Source organism: Acytostelium subglobosum (assembly GCF_000787575.1).
Source record: "Acytostelium subglobosum LB1 DNA, scaffold: scaffold26, whole genome shotgun sequence".
Classification (NCBI taxonomy): domain Eukaryota; phylum Evosea; class Eumycetozoa; order Acytosteliales; family Acytosteliaceae; genus Acytostelium; species Acytostelium subglobosum.
In genome coordinates this window covers 264,510-281,001 of record NW_012236507.1, presented here as the reverse complement: position 1 = coordinate 281,001, position 16,492 = coordinate 264,510, and the positions used below count along the sequence as shown (strand labels likewise).

Sequence of the window (16,492 nt, the reverse complement as noted above, 5' to 3'; positions counted from 1 at the left end):
GGTTAGGTGGGCGCATTCTGATAAAAAAGACGACCGAATTGGACCAACCTGGGTAGAGCCATGATCATGATTATAACAATCTTAGATATATTTATAGATCTAGAAAACCATGGTTTCGAATATTATTGATTTGATTGAATATCTGCAGAGCAACAAGTTGGAGAATTATATAGTAGTCTGGTGGAGAATAAGGAATAAAGGGTAAAGAATGTCAGAGAATGGCGTGCTGTGTCTTGTTTATATCTTAAGAGATATTTGTTCAACCAGACCGGGGTTTTAATGATTCTTATAAAAATGAGTAAAGGTATCGGATTGTAAACTTGGAGTCGTCAGGTCATCATTGACCTTTCCGAAATAGTCTTCAGAACAATACACATAACGATTAACAATAAGATCGATCCATTAATGACATATTGATTTGAGTAATATTATTATGTTGAGATTGATTTATTGATAGTTATTTGGTAAAAGTTGATCCATTATTGAATGATGTTTGAGAATGAGTGATGAGGACTTAGACTGTGGCAAAGGCTATGATTTGGAAAAATGATAATGTTTGTTAGCATGTTTGAAAATCATACATATTATGAATGAGTACTTACATGCATGAGCATTGGTAACACTGGGTGGAATTGCAATGCAGTACTTTCCACTGTCAAACAGGTTGTCTCCCTTCTTGGGGTTGGGCTTAACCTTGTTGGCAGGGTCGCTGACAACAACACAGTAGCTGCCACTGTTGAGGTTGGAGAACTTGTACTGTCCGTTCTGACCGGTCAATGTCTGAAGCACCTTATCAGCATTATCCCTGAGCTCAATTGTGATGCCCGAGACCACATCAGTTGCGCTGAGAATACCAGTATTCTGGTTGTCAAGCCAGAGTTTGCCTTCAATCGATTGTGGTTTGTAGAATGCTATGATGTGATTGATGGTTTGAATACAAGTCAGAATCAGAAGATTGAATGATGGTGGAGCTGGACAACTTACATCCATCAGCGTTGAGGGTATCAACTCCGGCGGCAACAGTAAAGCAGTACTTTCCTTTGTCAAACTTGTTGGCACCCTTGACGGCATTGACCAGGTTGCCCGATGGGTCAGTTGCCACAACACAGTACTTTCCGGCATTGACCTTGTTGAAAGTGTAGTTACCAGAGACAGTTGGGAGTGTCTGAATTACCTTTCCAGCATCATCCTGCAACTCAACCTTCACGTTCTGAGCTGGGTCTGTAAGACTGAGGATGCCAGTGTTGGCATTGTCAATCCAGAGGAATCCCTTGAGGGCATCAGTTGGAGCTGGTGGTGTTGCAACCCAAGCTATTATTATGAGAGCGAACGCGGTTAGTTTTATGATCATGGCCATGTCTATGTGGGAATGTGTGCAGGTATAAGGTTACTTACAGCTGTCTGCACTTGTGATGTCTGAGCCGGCGACGGTGAAACAGTACTTTCCGCCATCGAACTTGTTGGCGTCCTTCTTAGGGTTGGGCACCATCTTGGCTGATGGGTCGGTGATGACGACACAGTACTTGCCATCGACTACTCCAGAGAACGAGTAGTTACCAGAGACACTTGGGAGCGTCTGGAGGACCTTTCCAGCATCATTCTGCAACTCAACCTTCATGCTCTGAGCTGGGTCTGTGAGACTGAGGATGCCAGTGTTGGCATTATCAATCCAAACAAATCCACTGACCTTGTGAGCAGTGGCAAATGCTAGATGGATTGATTGAATGATTGAATGAGTGAGTGATTGATTGATTGAATGTATGAATGAACGAGTGATTGACTTACAGGCGTCGATACTGGTGATGTCAACGTTGGCCATGGTGGAGCAGAACTTTCCGTTGTCAAACTTGTTGGCTCCCTTGATGGGGTTGGGCACCAACTTGCCGGATGGATCGCTGATCACGATGCAGAACTGGCCCTTGGGCACGACAGTGAAGGTGTAGTTGCCAGAGGCATCAGTCAAAGTTCTGATAACCTGTCCAGTGCTGTCCTGCAATTCAACCTTGATGCCGCTGACCTTGTCTGGGATACTGATGATGCCAGTATTGGTATTATCAAGCCAAAGGAATCCTCTGATCTCACGACCACCAGTGAAGGCTGATTGAATGGGAATGATGGTCAATAGGTGATCATGAGTGATCGATATCGGTTGAGGTACTTACAGCCGTCTTGTTTGATGGCGTTGGGTCCGAGGGTGACACAGAGCTTGCCATTGTCAAACTTGTTGTCTCCCTTGGCAGGGTTGACATCAAGTTTGCCAGATGGATCGGAGGCGACCATGCAGTATTTGCCACGGCGAAGTCCAGTGAATGAGTAGTTGCCGCTCACACTATCCAGAGTCTTGAGCACCTGGCCACTCTCATCCTGCAACACAACCTTTATGCCGTCGACCTTGTCAGCAAGACTGATGATGCCAGTGTTTGAATTGTCTCTCCAGAAGAATCCATTGATTGAGAATACTGAGGCGAATGCTGTGATGATGTTCAATGTGAGTGAGTATGATTGATTGATTGATTGATTGATTGTTCAGCCTTGAGTACTTACATGCATCTTGGCTTATGATGTCCTTGGTGTCAACAGTTGTGCACATCTTGCCATTGTCAAACTTGTTGTCTCCCTTGATGGGGTTGGGTGCATTGTTGCCGGATGGGTCGCTGACAACGACACAATACTTGCCTGGGTTGAGGTCTCCGAATGTGTAGTTGCCACTGACATTATCAAGTGTCTTGAGCACCTTTCCTGCATCGTCCTGCAGCTCAACCTTGATTCCGCTGACCTTATCACCTGGGGCAAGACTCAAGATACCAGTGTTTCCATCATCCTTCCAGATGTATCCCTTAATCGAGGGCTTGGCTGGAGTAGCCCAAGCTATGTGATGGCCAAGGTGAATGAGTGAGTATGTTTGATCATTTGAACGAGTCAGTGAGTGTGTACTTACAGCAATCATTGTTGATTGAATCGGGTCCGAGGGTGACACAGATCTTTCCACTGTCGAACTTGTTGGCTCCCTTCTTGGGGTTGGGCACCAACTTGCCAGATGGGTCACTGGCAACGATACAGTACTTGCCAGCCTTGAGTCCAACGAATGAGAAGTTGCCACTGGCAGTGATTGATTGGAGTAGTTTGCCTTGGTCATCCTGCAAATCCATCTTGATGTTGTTGACCTTGTCTGGAATGCTGATGATACCAGTGTTGATGTTGTCGAGCCAATTGAAACCCTTGATGGCAAACGATGGCTCATTGTAGAATGAACAGTGTGCGTTGGTGATGCTTGGACCGACCTTGAAACAGTAGGTTCCATTGTTGAATGAGTTGGCACCCTTCTTGGCATTGCCTTGGAGCTTTCCAGCGGTATCACGTGCAACGACACAGTAGTCGCCTGCTGCCAAGCCGTCAAACTTGTAGGTGCTGCTTGCCTTTGGAATGGACTTGATCACTTTCTTGTTGGCATCGGTGAGATCCACTTGGATGTCCTTGACAGAGTCACCTGGTGCAGTGCTGAGGATACCAGTGTTGGCATTATCCAACCAGAGGTTACCAGCAACGGAGAATGTTTGTGGTGTTGCCCATGCTATTATGTGTGTGAGGTTGTTTGTCAATGAATGAAAGTATGAATGATTGATCGAGTGAGTGAGGGAGTACTTACAGCAGTCATTGTTGATTGAATCGGGTCCGAGTGTGACACAGATCTTTCCACTGTCAAATTTGTTGGCGCCCTTGTTGGGGTTGGGGACCAACTTTCCGGATGGGTCACTGGCCAAGATACAGTACTTGCCAGCCTTGAGTCCAACGAATGAGAAGTTGCCACTGGCAGTGATTGATTGGACTACCTGGCCCTGACCATCCTGGAGCACCATCTTGATGTTGTTGACCTTGTCTGGGATGCTGATGATACCAGTGTTGATGTTGTCGAGCCAGTTGAAACCCTTGATGGAGAATGATGGCTCTTTGTAGAATGAACAGTGTGCGTTGGTGATGCTTGGACCGACCTTAAAACAATAGGTTCCGTTGTTGAATGAGTTGGCACCCTTCTTGGCATTGCCTTGGAGCTTGCCAGCGGTGTCACGTGCAATCACACAGTAGCTTCCAGCTGGGAGGTTGTCAAACTTGTAGGAGCTGCTTGCCTTTGGATGGACTTGATCACATTCTTGTTGACATCAGTGAGGTCAACCTGGATGTCCTTGACAGAGTCACCTGGTGCAGTGCTGAGGATACCAGTGTTGGCATTATCCAACCAGAGGTTACCGGCGACAGAGAAGAGAGGGGGTGCATTAAAGGCTATATATAAATGATAGAATGAATGAGAAGTGATCGGAATGATTCGATTGATTGATGTACTTACAGCAATCTTGGCTCACGGCATTTGGACCAACAGTGACACAGAGCTTGCCATGGTCAAACTTGTTGGCTCCCTTCTTGGGGTTGGGGAATAGCTTTCCAGCTGTGTCACTGGCAACGATACAGTACTTGCCAGCATTGAGACCGTCAAATGAGTAGTTACCGGTGGCAGTAAGAGCTTTGATCACCTTGCCATTGGCATCCTGTAACTCAAGCTTGATATTAGAGGCAACGTCACTGGGTAAAAGACTGAGGATACCAGTGTTGGCATTATCTCTCCAAACATATCCCTTGATTGAGTATGATGGTGACTTGTAGAATGCTTTGTGATTGGTTAATGAGTGATCATATTGACGGAGGACCGATGATACATACAGGCGTTGGCTTTCTTGATGCTTGGACCAACCTTGAAGCAGAAGGTACCATTGTTGAAGACATTGTCACCCTTCTTGGAATTGACTTGAAGTTAACCTTTGTTGTCACTGGCTTGGATACAGTATTGGCCAGCGGCCAAACCATCAAACTTATACTTGCCATCATTGACACTTGGCAAAGTCTTGATCGGATTGTTCTGGGAGTCCAACAACTGGACCTTGATATCCTTGACTGAATCACCTGGGGCGGTGCTAAGAATACCGGTGTTGGAATTGTCCAGCCACAAATTACCCTCGATGGAGAATAATGGTGTTCCGGTGGTTGATACTGGTGTTGTAGTTGTTGTTGCAATAGTTGATTGAGTGGACACTGTTGTCGAAGTTGGCTGTCCGGTAGTGGTGGTTGGTGGACGTCCTCCAGTGGTGGAAGTGGTCGAGGCAACCGTTGACTGAGTGGACACTGTTGTGGTGACGGTAGTTGACAGTGAGGAGGTTGCAGTGGTGGTCACTGTGGTGGTCTGAGTGATGGTGGAGGCTGGTGAAGTTGTTGAGGCTGTGGTTGAGACAGTGGTAGTGGCGGTAGTTGATGGTGGAGTTGAGGTGGTAGTAGCAGTGGTGGTTACAGTGGTGGTCTGAGTAATTGTTGACGCGGGCGAGGTGGTCGAAGCGGTGGTGGTCACAGTTGTTGAGGCTACTGTTGATGTTACTGGACCGGTGGCTGTGGCGGTACTCGACACTGTTGTAGTGGCAGTAGTCGTCTGAGTGATGGTAGACGCAGGTGAGGTTGTAGTCACCGTGGTGGAGGCAGTAGTAGTCACAACAGTAGAGGCAGTGGCCATGGTAGCAGTCGCCTGGGAAACAGTAGATGCAACAGTCGACTGAGTTGACACAGTAGTGGTGGCCGTGGCAGAAGTAGTGGTGGCCGTGGTGGTAGCAGTAGCCTGGGACACAGTTGAAGCCACGGTACTAGCAACAGTTGATTGAGTAGAGATTGTAGTGGAGGCTACAGTACTCGAGGCAACAGTTGATTGAGTGGATACAGTAGTGGTGGCAGTGGCAGATGTCGCAGTTGCGGTTGTACCAGTGGTGGGCAACGGGATACAAATTTGTTGAGCATTGGACCACAAGGAGTTTGTCCTTTATTTTTGTTTAAAAATTTATATTAATATTTGTGTTTTTTTTTCCTCGGATTAATCCGGTGTTTGATTGATTACTTACCATAAACAGAATTTGTTGAGTAATAAAACTAATAATATAGGTATGAATAATTTATTCATTCCAATATACTATTATTGTTATTATTTGTTTTGTAGAAAAATATATATAAAATAATAATAAATGAAGAGTGACTGTGATCATTAATTACAATCGTTTCATTCCCATCATCCATCCACCATCCATCCACCACTAAAACAACAACAATGGGCCACTCTACAAAATGTACCTACCCTGATACACCTAACAAGCACACACTCTAATGATCCACTTTGACAAAGAAGAGTATGTGCTGGAACACAGGGCCAGATATAAGAATAAAGTTGATGTAACTCACTAGAGTGGGGTGGTGAGTGGGGCGGAATTCTTCCATTCAATGGCATATGACTGATCATGATCAACACACTGAGTGTGTATGTGTTTGTGTGTTTGGCGTGCCGTCAATGTTGGTTGAAAAATTATAAGGTGTACGTTTGTAGATGTGTGTAAACTTTACTTAATATGAGCAAGTCATACCGAAAGCTGTACAAGAATATTCTGGAGGCCAGTCTTGGTGATCGCAGTGATCTCATTCTTTGCCGCCAACTCCTTGAGTGAAGCAACAGCACCAAGTACCTTAAGTTCTTGGCATCTATTATCTAATGGTGGATAATATAAGTTAATTGATTGATTGATTGATTTGAATGAATGAGTGATGGACCATCCACTCACTGAACACTTACCATCCTTTGTCAACACTGTCAAGATATCAAGAATATGCTGCTGTGTGTCTATGTTGAATTGTCGCTCTGCTTCCTTGGTCGAGACGATGCTGGCTTGTAACAGGTTCAAAAGGGTTGTCCACCAATCGGGGTGTTGCATGATTGATTGTGGTCCACCGTCGAGCTTGGCTATGATGCTCAATCCTCGAACACCCTCACTGCTCAGGATGGCATAGGGTGCGTAGGAGAGCTCAAACATTGGTCGCACACTGGCCGTCACGACCGCCTGTCTTTGCTCGCTGGGCAGCAGGTCACGTGTCGACAACATGCGAAGTATGATGCGACTGGACTCGTAGGCCACTCGCTTGTCCTTGTGCTTGGCGGCCGCTCTGCCCTCCTCGGTGTCCTCGCCCTCGTCCATGCTCGACTTGGTGATACCGTTGGCCAGGTTGCACAGGGGCTGCAGGCCGCCAGATTCAATAAAGTTCGTGTAGTTGGTGTCGCAGCCCAGTATAAAGTTCTTGAGCAGCTCTACGGCGGCGTACTGGATCACCTGATTCTCCACGATCATGTTGCCAATCACTCCATTCATCAGCTCCTGCTTGACAACTGTGCCCTTGAATGGACCACGTGGCGAAGTAATATTCCTCAGCGATGACAGAATCAAATGTTGCACGGGTTGATGATTGGGGAATAGCTTCAGCGTGGCCGACATCAACTCTACAATGTTGAGTGATAGTAGCTTGGTGATGTTTGGGTCTGATAAGGCAATGTTTCCAACAATCATTGCAGCACTGACGATCTGTTCAGTGTCCTCTTGCTTGAAGATCTCAACAAAGAGATTGATGTTCTTGAGTATGATGTCAACGTTCTTGTCTGTTTGAGTGCATGCGCGTGAGTATGAGTGTGAGTGGACGTCAGGCCATGCCGTGCCATGCCATGCCATGCCAGGCCAGGGCCAGGACAGGCCAGGAACAACCAACTTACCATCTATTGATACATATGCCACTGCTCTTGTGATGTTCCTCTTCACTTTGGCCATGTCAAGGACCTTGAGCTGTGTTTGCTTGGTGTTCTCGGCGAATGTTGGTGTCTTGGCACCGACGATGGTCAACATTCTCTCGACGACGCCTGTCGTGTCGTGGAAGAAATGTCGCAGAGCATTCTTCTCGGCCAGCTTCACCAATACCTCGGCGGCAGTTGGTGCGAATGAGAGGTCTTCGCTACTTATCTCGGCCAAATCCTCCTCATCCTGATCATAGACCTGTGCACGCTGGGCATCTGCATCATCAATATAGTCCAACAACTTTGTCAACACGCCACCTTTGAGTAGCTCCAACATAATTGGCTCTGCAAGTGATTGATTGATTGAGTGAGTATGATTGTCAGACTGGGAGAGTGATCACATCACGCGATGGGATAGTACCATTATCTTTGCTAATCTCATTGATGAGGGATACGATGTCCTTGGCGAGATCATTGCCAATCCAGCCATCGTCCTTGAGTGTCTGGCTCAAACGGGTGTGCAGCTGATTGATGTCCTTGATTGTGATTATGGTCTTGAGCTTGGTGTTCTCCTCCATCGTGCGCAACGCCTTGCCACACACATCCACTAGTGCTTCGTCGACGCCGGCGCCGCTGCTCGCTGTGAGGATGCTCAATAAGTAGGTCACGAGGCCCAACTCAATGAACCTGTCCTGGATGTCCTCGTCGTCCGAGGCCATGTTGAGCATGGCGGTGATCGCATTGCGCTTCAGTACTGCGTACTCTGTCTGCAGGATCCATGTATTAACGGCACTGAACAGCGTGCTACTCTGTTCAAGCTGATTGATTATCTTTCTGTTGGCTTCATGATCGAATGTCAGATTGCCAAGTAGACGACATATCTGTTCACACAATGCCACCGCCTGTGTCTGTGTTGAAGATATCTTGAACAATGCTGGTGTCACTGTAGTATCAACAGTGAGCATTACTAAATGTATTATAGACTGTAATAACCTTGAAGACTTTATAACTTCATCTCTATTCTCTTTCTTTCTACACCAATCTGCCAGCGTCTTTACAATCAATACATTATCAGCTGATTCCAATTCACTGTCCACCAATCTATCCACCAACTTCTCAACCGTCTCTACTGTATATATTCCATCCTCTAGAGTCAAGTCAAGTAACACAACCATGAGTATGATTGTTGATTGAGTAAGTATGATTGTTTGATTGATTGAATGAGCATATTAATATTAACCGACCATTTGTTAAAGTATTTATAAAGGTATCCATTGATGTCCTTGTCCTGTATGTGTATGTATATGTTGTAGTTATAATAGTATAAACTCAACAATGACCAAGATTCAAGACCCAAGTCCAAGCAAGTTGAACCAAAAGTAGACACAATGTCGTAGTGAATGAATCAAGTTCAAAGTCAAAACTTCATAGAAGTGCTCAAATTGAAACCAACCCCAACACTCTTCATTCATTCTCGCAACACTTGTCACTCTCATTCGACATGATGTAATAAGATTGATTGATCGACCGATGGAGACAAGGATCAAACATGTGCTGAAGAAGTACTTTGGTCACAACTCATTTAGGAGTAATCAATATGAGATCGTACAGAGTTGTGTGGTCAAGTCGGATGATTGCTACGTATCCATGGCAACAGGCTCGGGAAAGTCACTATGTTTCCAACTGCCACCACTAGTACTCAAGAAGACTGCCATCATCATCTCCCCACTCATCTCAATCATGGAGGATCAACTAATGAAGTTGACAACGTACGTTACAATCATTCATTCATTCGTTCATTCAATCATTCTCGTTAACTCATTCAATCAATCAATGATCACTCATTAGTCTTGGAATCAAGGTATGTCACTTCTCAAGCAAGGCATCAAAGGAGGAGGATGTGGTTCAGAAGTTGGTTGGTGGATATTATAGATTGGTGTATATGAGCCCTGAGAAGGCGGTCAATTCAATGGACTTGATAATGGAGCTGTACGAGTCGGATACGTTGTGTCTGTTCGCCATCGATGAGTGTCACTGTCTGTCACAGTGGGGTCATGACTTCCGTCCAAAGTTCCGCAATCTCGAGCTGCTCAGACGTCTCTGTCCCAATGTGCCCATGATGGCGCTGACCGCCACGTCCACCTCGGCGATCGAAGCCGACGTGTGTCAGGTACTCCTCATGCGCGACCCTGCAATCTTCCACTCGAGTCGCAACCGTCCCAACATATTCTACAAGACTTTGGCCAAGGCAGCGGGCAGCAAGGGCGTGGACAAGGACTACGCACACATTGCCAAGGTGATCAAGGGCATGAACGATGCATCGTCAGTCAATCAAGTGTCGACCATTGTGTACTGTCCAACGATCGAGCAGACCAAGGAAATACACGCCTATCTCAAGAGGAATGGTTGCAACAGTGCCTGCTATCACTCACAGGTCAAGCTCAAGGATCGCACACAGATACACAAGGACTTTATGTACAACAACGTCAACGTGGTCGTGGCCACCATCGCCTTTGGCATGGGTGTCGACAAGTCTGACATCCGTCTAATCATCCATTATGGTGCGCCCAAGAGCATGGAGGACTACTATCAAGAGGTATGTGATTGGATTGATTGAACAAGTGAGCGACACTAACATGGATGCGCGCCACATAGTCTGGACGAGCTGGACGTGATGGACTGCCATCACTGTCGATCGTGTTCTTCAACAGGACGGACTTTGTGAGGAATCAGTTCAGAGTGATGTCAAAGGAGGGTGGCGCAATGGATAGTGAGAAGGCGACAAAGATGAATGATGCCAAGATGTACTTGTTGAACGAGAGGAACTGTCGACGCAAATCACTGCTACAGGCATTGGGCGAGGAGTACGAGCCCCCCGCCACTGCCACTGGCTGTGGCGCATGCGACAACTGTCTGCGAAGAGGCAAGGACGCTGAAGATGACAAGCCCAAGACCCTGAACCTGACGATCGAAGTGCTCGACCTACTCAACTGTGTGCTGGATGTAAATCAGAGCATGGGCATGTCCAACATCATCAAGGTGCTGCGTGGCTCCAATGTGGCCAAGGTGGCCAAGCATCGCAAGTCCAAGACATTCAACAAGGGCAATCACATGTCGGAGAAGTGGTGGCGCGAGCTTGGCGAGCAGTTGGTGCAAGAGGGATACCTAGTCGTGCACACCATTCGATTCTTCTCAATCATCAAGCTCACAGACAAGGGATGGACAGTGCTCAAACAAGACCTCGTACAGAACTTCAATCAATCACCCAAGAACAAGTCCAAGACATCCACAGACGACAACAACAACAATGTCAGCAACAACAACAATGTAAACAACATAGTGATTGAACTGCCTTACACAAGAGAGTTGGCCAAGGATTATGCAAAGACTAGGTCATACAGCAAAGTTGAGCGTACACTTGGAAAGGAGAAAGCAGAGAAACTACGCATGGACCGTACACCTAGCAAGCCACGTCTGTCCAAAGCAGAGTTTGGAATAATGTCGGAGCTCTTCCAGAAGCTTATCCTCTTCCGTCACAACCTCTCACGAATGCTCGACATACCACCCTATCTCCTGTTCTCGGAACAGTCTCTTAAGACGTAAGTCCGCCAATCCTCGTGCCACAACGTACATCCACTAACTCCATCAATCAAAATATTAGCATCGCGGAGAAGAGACCTGCGACAATGGAGATGTTGAGGATGATTGAAGGATTAGAGGAGGCAAAGATAAAGGCACATGGAACAGCAGTGATCAACTTGGTCAAGGAGTTCTGTGCTGAGAAGCACTTGGACGAGGATTTGGATGGCAAGGCGATGATGAACCTACCCACGACTCCAGAGAGGAAGTCAATCAATGCAGATATATTGATCGATGTTGTGAATATTATAGACGAGGTGATTGATGTTGATGGAGATGGAGATGAAGATGATGAAGACAACAACGATCAGTACACTCAAACAAATATTACAGGATTGAAACGAGCAAGAGACAGCGATATATCTGTACAGGGAGATGAAGATGATGAAGCGGCTGCTGTGGCAGCAGTCAATCAAGAGACATACGACGATATCGAGTCATTTAGATATGATCTCGATGATCCAGATGAATTGGAACAGATCCAGGCCGGCCTGGATCATGATCATGGTGAAGACAGGTCATCCCAAACACCTCCAATCACATCTACATCCACAACTTCAACTACAACAACTACATCAACAACTACCACCAGGGTACCATTGAAGTTGACTTTGAGATGTTTGTCACCTCCACTGTCATTGAATTTGGCCCCGCCACAAAGATCCAACAGCGACTCGAATCCAACAGTATACTTCATCAAGTCATACAGCAATCAGTTGCCTGCCAACACCATTCCAGACCCAATCAAGTTGATGGAACACTTCAAGGCTCAACGAGACATGTACATTCATTCACGACAACAACTACAACAACCACAACAAGTTACAAGCACTTAGAAGGAATACACATAGAGGGTATATGGAAGTTTACTAGTTATCTCAGTCTGACTGACTGGTTGACTGACTGACAGTCTTACATTACATGATCTTTACATAGTTGGCTGGCACCAATCCCTTGACGCCGTGCAGCTCTCCATCCAGCCAATCGCCAGAGGTCGAATGGAGCGTGATCCTATCGCCACGCTTGAATGTCAACTCTGTGCTGTCCTGGCCCGTGAAATCGTAGAGTGCCTCGCCACTCGGACCGCCTGCCGGCTTTGGGACGGGCAGAGCTCGGCCTGTGTTGCTTGGGCTCGGTGCTCTGTTGTTGTTGGGGAAGGCTGGCTTGAGTGCACCAGGCTGCTGTACATTGAGATGCTGCATCTGTTGCACTGGTGGCTGATGCTGCTGTTGTGGAGATGGATAGAGTGGCTGKTGGGGCGGCTGCTGAGCATGTGGGGCACCAGGTGGAGAGTAGTTCTTGTTGAGAGAGATTGGTGCTTGTTCGGGCGTTCCCACGCCAGGTGGATACTGCTGTGATTGTTGTGAAGGTGCGGCCATAGGGGACGTCTGGTTGCTGTTGAATGAGGCTGAGCGTGGCTTTGATGGGGAGTAATCGTCGGACTTGGAGTTGAACACGGCGGATGAACGTACGTTGCTTGAGATAGCGGACAACTCCACAGCAGTGATAACCCAGCCATGGTTGATAGCGTCGTACTCATTGACACTGGCGGCCGCCTGAAGTGGACGGTAATAAGAGGTGGATACTGCGCCGTAGAAGGCAGAGTTTCTGTTGACGAATGATGCAAACGCCGGATTGAACACGTTCTGTCTGTCGTTAAAGAGTGAGGGCATGTCCTGCATCAACTCATCGCTCAAAGTTTGATAGCCCTCCTTTGTCTTTTGATGCTTGGCCTCTGTCTTTGCCAAACTAGTTGCATCCTTGCCCTTATTGGCTTTGATTGAATAATCACGGAAATATCTGTCCATGTCCAGTCTTCTCAAGTCCAGTTCATTCAAACGTTCTCTAATCTCTCTGAACTGTGCCAAGTACTGTCTCAAGGGGTCATGGCAATATGTCTCCAAGTACTCCTCCTATTTGGTTCAGTTAGTAACATGTTTGTTTGATTGATTGAATGTTATTCAAACATACCATGACCATCCTTTGCTGTTCCAACTCTCTCATTGACTCACTATATACAATGATCATTGGATCCTTCTCATCAAATGATAATATATCATGAGCCATCTCATTATGTAATATAGATATCTCTGTTATTGTTGGTATTGTTTGTTAATAACTCATTCATTCAATCAATTGATTCAATGATTGATCAAACATACCTTTTAGTTGCTCTTGATACTTCTCAATATTCTTATTCAATCTCTTCATTAGAGTGAATAGAGTGAATAACTTATCACTCTCTGCTTTAATCTTTGTATCTACAGTAGTCTCTGCAGCACCGACCTTTGCCAACACTCTATGCTTGGCACGGGCGAATCCCGTCTTAAATGAATGCCATGTATCTCCTTTATCAGTCATCTTCTTTTACTATCTATATATATATATATATCTATCTATATTTTCTATATAATCTATATATCTATCAACTTGTTATTATGTATGTGTGTGTATGAATGAATGAATGAATGAATGTATAGCTAGTGTGTTGGACTACGTCTTCACTTCACTTCTCCTATCTGTGTGTATGTTCCACACGATGTCTTCATTCACATTCCAAATTGTGTGGTCACATCACCCCATCTATCTCATTCATCCAAGTCATTTGTGTGTTTATCGCGACAACCTGCGTATCATGATAAACAATGAGTTGTTTCAGTCGATCATAGTAATTGCGCTAGGCTAACAATGACAAAACTATAATATTTATAAATAAATATATATATTATCTGTAAATAACATTTAACTCTCGAATCTTTCTTCTACTGATTGTTACGAAACGAAAGAAAGAAAGAAAAGATGAACAAAGTTAAACATGAACAACAACGTGTTGTTAATGTAGTAGCCAAACAAGCTTCAGAAAAGAATAAAGGACCCAAGTCAAAGGGTACAGCACCAGCCAATGTAGACAAAGATGAACAACAACAACAACAACACAACAAGAAAAAGGAGACAAATCAAGAACAGCATAAACAACATCAAGAGGAGACAGAGGAAGAAAAGAGATTGAGACAGGAGAAGAATAAACAGCAACAAGAAGAGAAGAAGATGAGGAGCAAGGAGTTTAAACTACAACGAGAGAAGGAGAGAATTGAGAAGGAGCAAGAACAAATGCAGGCTCTGGCATTGGCAATCATAAACAAGAAGAGCATTCCATCACAATCTTCTTCTTCTCCTTCGGCGTCCTCGTCCTCATCATCGTCGTCCTCGTCGTCTAAAGCGAAGAAACAATCAAATTCAACTTCATCATCGGCGTCTTCATCGTCTTCATCGTTGGCGCTTGCAACTCCAAATTCGGCCACACATCCATTGTCTTCGAAGCCCAAAGAACAGCATCACATCATTCACAAACCAAAGCTCAATGAACAAGATACCCATAATTCATGGCTAGTTGGCAACTCCAAAGACAACAACTCTAAAGACAACAACAAAAACAAACCGCAACCCAAGAGATGCGCTGAGAATGACAATCCATTCCTCCCAACATCATCTTCCACCTCATCCTTATCCACTGAGTCTGTCATTCAGGAACAATTAATTCCCAAGCCTGCTCCCAACCGAAACAACAACAACAACAACAACAATCACAGCGACAAGAACAAGATCAAGCCAAAGAACAACGAAGTCGAGCCTGACAACCCGTATCTCACATCAACATCGACATTCATACCAACTCCCTATAATTCAGTGAATGTCAACAACAACAAGAAACGCGATGCCCGTCGTGGAAACAGTGGATCACTGACCATATTTCAAGAAGATGTCGATGAGCCAAAGGCAGAAGGTTCGAACTTGGCCAGACTCAACTTCCTCTATCGCGCATCCTTGATGATGCAGCAAAGCAACTCTCCAGCGATCGCTCGCTATCTACACCATCGATTCAGACAAGATGCTCTCCAACAGGGTGTTGATGAACTGCCCTCTGCTGAGCAACCTGTGGCATCTCACCTAAAGACCTGCTCGTCTTGCAGCGTCAATCTTGTCCCAGGTGTCAACTGCAGGGTCCGTCTAAAGAACAGGTCTAACAAGCTAAAGCTGCGAGAAGGAATTGCGACCCCATCGTCTTACTGCGACAAGATCAAGAACAACAGAGCCAGTGAGTACGGCCTCGTCAGTGTGGTCTGTACCGATTGCCAAGCGACAACATCACTGCCCACCGAGAAGATCAAGGCGCGACTCAATCGTCTTCTGGAACAAAAGAGGAAGCGACCTCGTCAGACTGTAGTTGCGCCATCAGAAAACACTGTTGCCGCTCCATCGACAGAGATGATCATCGAAGACACTAGAGAGACAAAGAAGATCAAGATGGACAATAGTGATCTTCCAAAGAAGGCTGCTGCCAAGCCGCCACCTCCTCCCAAAAAGGCTGGCGCAAAGAAGCAGCAACAGAACAAAAGTAAAGCGGGTGGCCTGAGCAGCTTCTTGGCTGAAGTCGGCGACTTCATGAAGTGATGAACGAACGAACGATGGGTGGCATCTAGGCCTTCCTTTGTATTGGGTATTGGAAGAGGTCTCCAATACTGAACTTTGATATCATATCTACACATTGTTGACGGGAGATGTCTGTTGATTGTTTGGTTGGTTGGATGGATGGATGGTTGGATGGATGATGACACGACGTGTCGTTGTTGCTCTAGTTGCTCTGCTCCTGGCAGTCTCTGGAGATGTGGCCAGGCTTGCCACAGTTGTAGCACTTCCTGTCGCCGCCTCCGCTGTAACCTCCACGACCTCCGCTACCGCCGCCGCCCTCAGCGGATGGGCAGGTGGACTGCATGTGGCCAACGCCGCCACACTTGTAGCATCTTCTGGACTGCGCTTGGTTTGGGCAGGCCCTCTGGACGTGACCATACTGGTTGCATCCGTAGCACTTTAGACCAGTGTTCTCGCCTGGTGTTGGACAGTCGCGGGCATAATGGCCTGGTTGCTTGCAGCTACGGCAAACCTCCTCCTCTGAGCAATCAGCGGCTCTGTGGCCTGGCTTCTGGCATCTATTTTAAAATATAATTAATCAATATTGATTGATAGTTTGAGTTATTAATTTAGTTCATTCATTCCATCCATCATTGAATTGATTCAAACCTGTAACATAATGGTCCCTCCATTTCTTCAATTCAATCTCTTCCTATTCAACTTTAACAGTTCTTCAATGAATGAATGTTAGTTAATTTGTTATTAATTTATATAATCATTCTTATAACTCCCTTCCATCTTGTTGCGACC

General features: G+C 45.9%; 6 protein-coding genes across 6 annotated transcripts; 2 read left to right on the top strand and 4 right to left on the bottom strand.

The window, feature by feature from the left end:
* Nucleotides 1–514: 514 nt before the first annotated feature.
* On the bottom strand, nucleotides 515–6,102 carry SAMD00019534_102710 (hypothetical protein; the record flags this gene model as incomplete). Its single annotated transcript, XM_012894522.1, has 14 exons — nucleotides 515–531; nucleotides 603–911; nucleotides 985–1,311; nucleotides 1,396–1,707; nucleotides 1,786–2,097; nucleotides 2,163–2,471; nucleotides 2,545–2,868; nucleotides 2,939–3,571; nucleotides 3,647–4,135; nucleotides 4,195–4,278; nucleotides 4,343–4,660; nucleotides 4,834–5,849; nucleotides 5,931–5,998; nucleotides 6,079–6,102. The coding sequence occupies 14 exons, from the start codon at nucleotides 6,100–6,102 to the stop codon at nucleotides 515–517; spliced, it is 4,542 nt and encodes a 1,513-aa protein (XP_012749976.1).
* A 341-nt stretch (nucleotides 6,103–6,443) lies between these two features.
* SAMD00019534_102700 (hypothetical protein) lies at nucleotides 6,444–8,796 on the bottom strand (the record flags this gene model as incomplete). The annotated part of the gene is made up of 3 exons (XM_012894521.1): nucleotides 6,444–7,504; nucleotides 7,616–7,978; nucleotides 8,055–8,796. Coding segments are annotated over 3 exons (2,166 nt in total), but the record flags the coding sequence as incomplete, so codon positions are not given.
* A 484-nt stretch (nucleotides 8,797–9,280) lies between these two features.
* On the top strand, nucleotides 9,281–12,108 carry SAMD00019534_102690 (hypothetical protein; the record flags this gene model as incomplete). Its single annotated transcript, XM_012894520.1, has 4 exons — nucleotides 9,281–9,402; nucleotides 9,482–10,229; nucleotides 10,289–11,232; nucleotides 11,295–12,108. The coding sequence occupies 4 exons, from the start codon at nucleotides 9,281–9,283 to the stop codon at nucleotides 12,106–12,108; spliced, it is 2,628 nt and encodes an 875-aa protein (XP_012749974.1).
* An 81-nt stretch (nucleotides 12,109–12,189) lies between these two features.
* SAMD00019534_102680 (hypothetical protein) lies at nucleotides 12,190–13,633 on the bottom strand (the record flags this gene model as incomplete). The annotated part of the gene is made up of 4 exons (XM_012894519.1): nucleotides 12,190–12,498; nucleotides 12,745–13,185; nucleotides 13,244–13,362; nucleotides 13,435–13,633. The coding sequence occupies 4 exons, from the start codon at nucleotides 13,631–13,633 to the stop codon at nucleotides 12,190–12,192; spliced, it is 1,068 nt and encodes a 355-aa protein (XP_012749973.1).
* Nucleotides 13,634–14,071: 438 nt separating this feature from the next.
* On the top strand, nucleotides 14,072–15,724 carry SAMD00019534_102670 (hypothetical protein; the record flags this gene model as incomplete). The annotated part of the gene is made up of 2 exons (XM_012894518.1): nucleotides 14,072–14,787; nucleotides 14,863–15,724. 2 exons carry the CDS (start codon nucleotides 14,072–14,074, stop codon nucleotides 15,722–15,724), a joined length of 1,578 nt encoding a protein of 525 aa, XP_012749972.1.
* A 181-nt stretch (nucleotides 15,725–15,905) lies between these two features.
* On the bottom strand, nucleotides 15,906–16,374 carry SAMD00019534_102660 (hypothetical protein; the record flags this gene model as incomplete). The annotated part of the gene is made up of 2 exons (XM_012894517.1): nucleotides 15,906–16,260; nucleotides 16,352–16,374. The coding sequence occupies 2 exons, from the start codon at nucleotides 16,372–16,374 to the stop codon at nucleotides 15,906–15,908; spliced, it is 378 nt and encodes a 125-aa protein (XP_012749971.1).
* Between the last annotated feature and the right edge of the window lie 118 nt (nucleotides 16,375–16,492).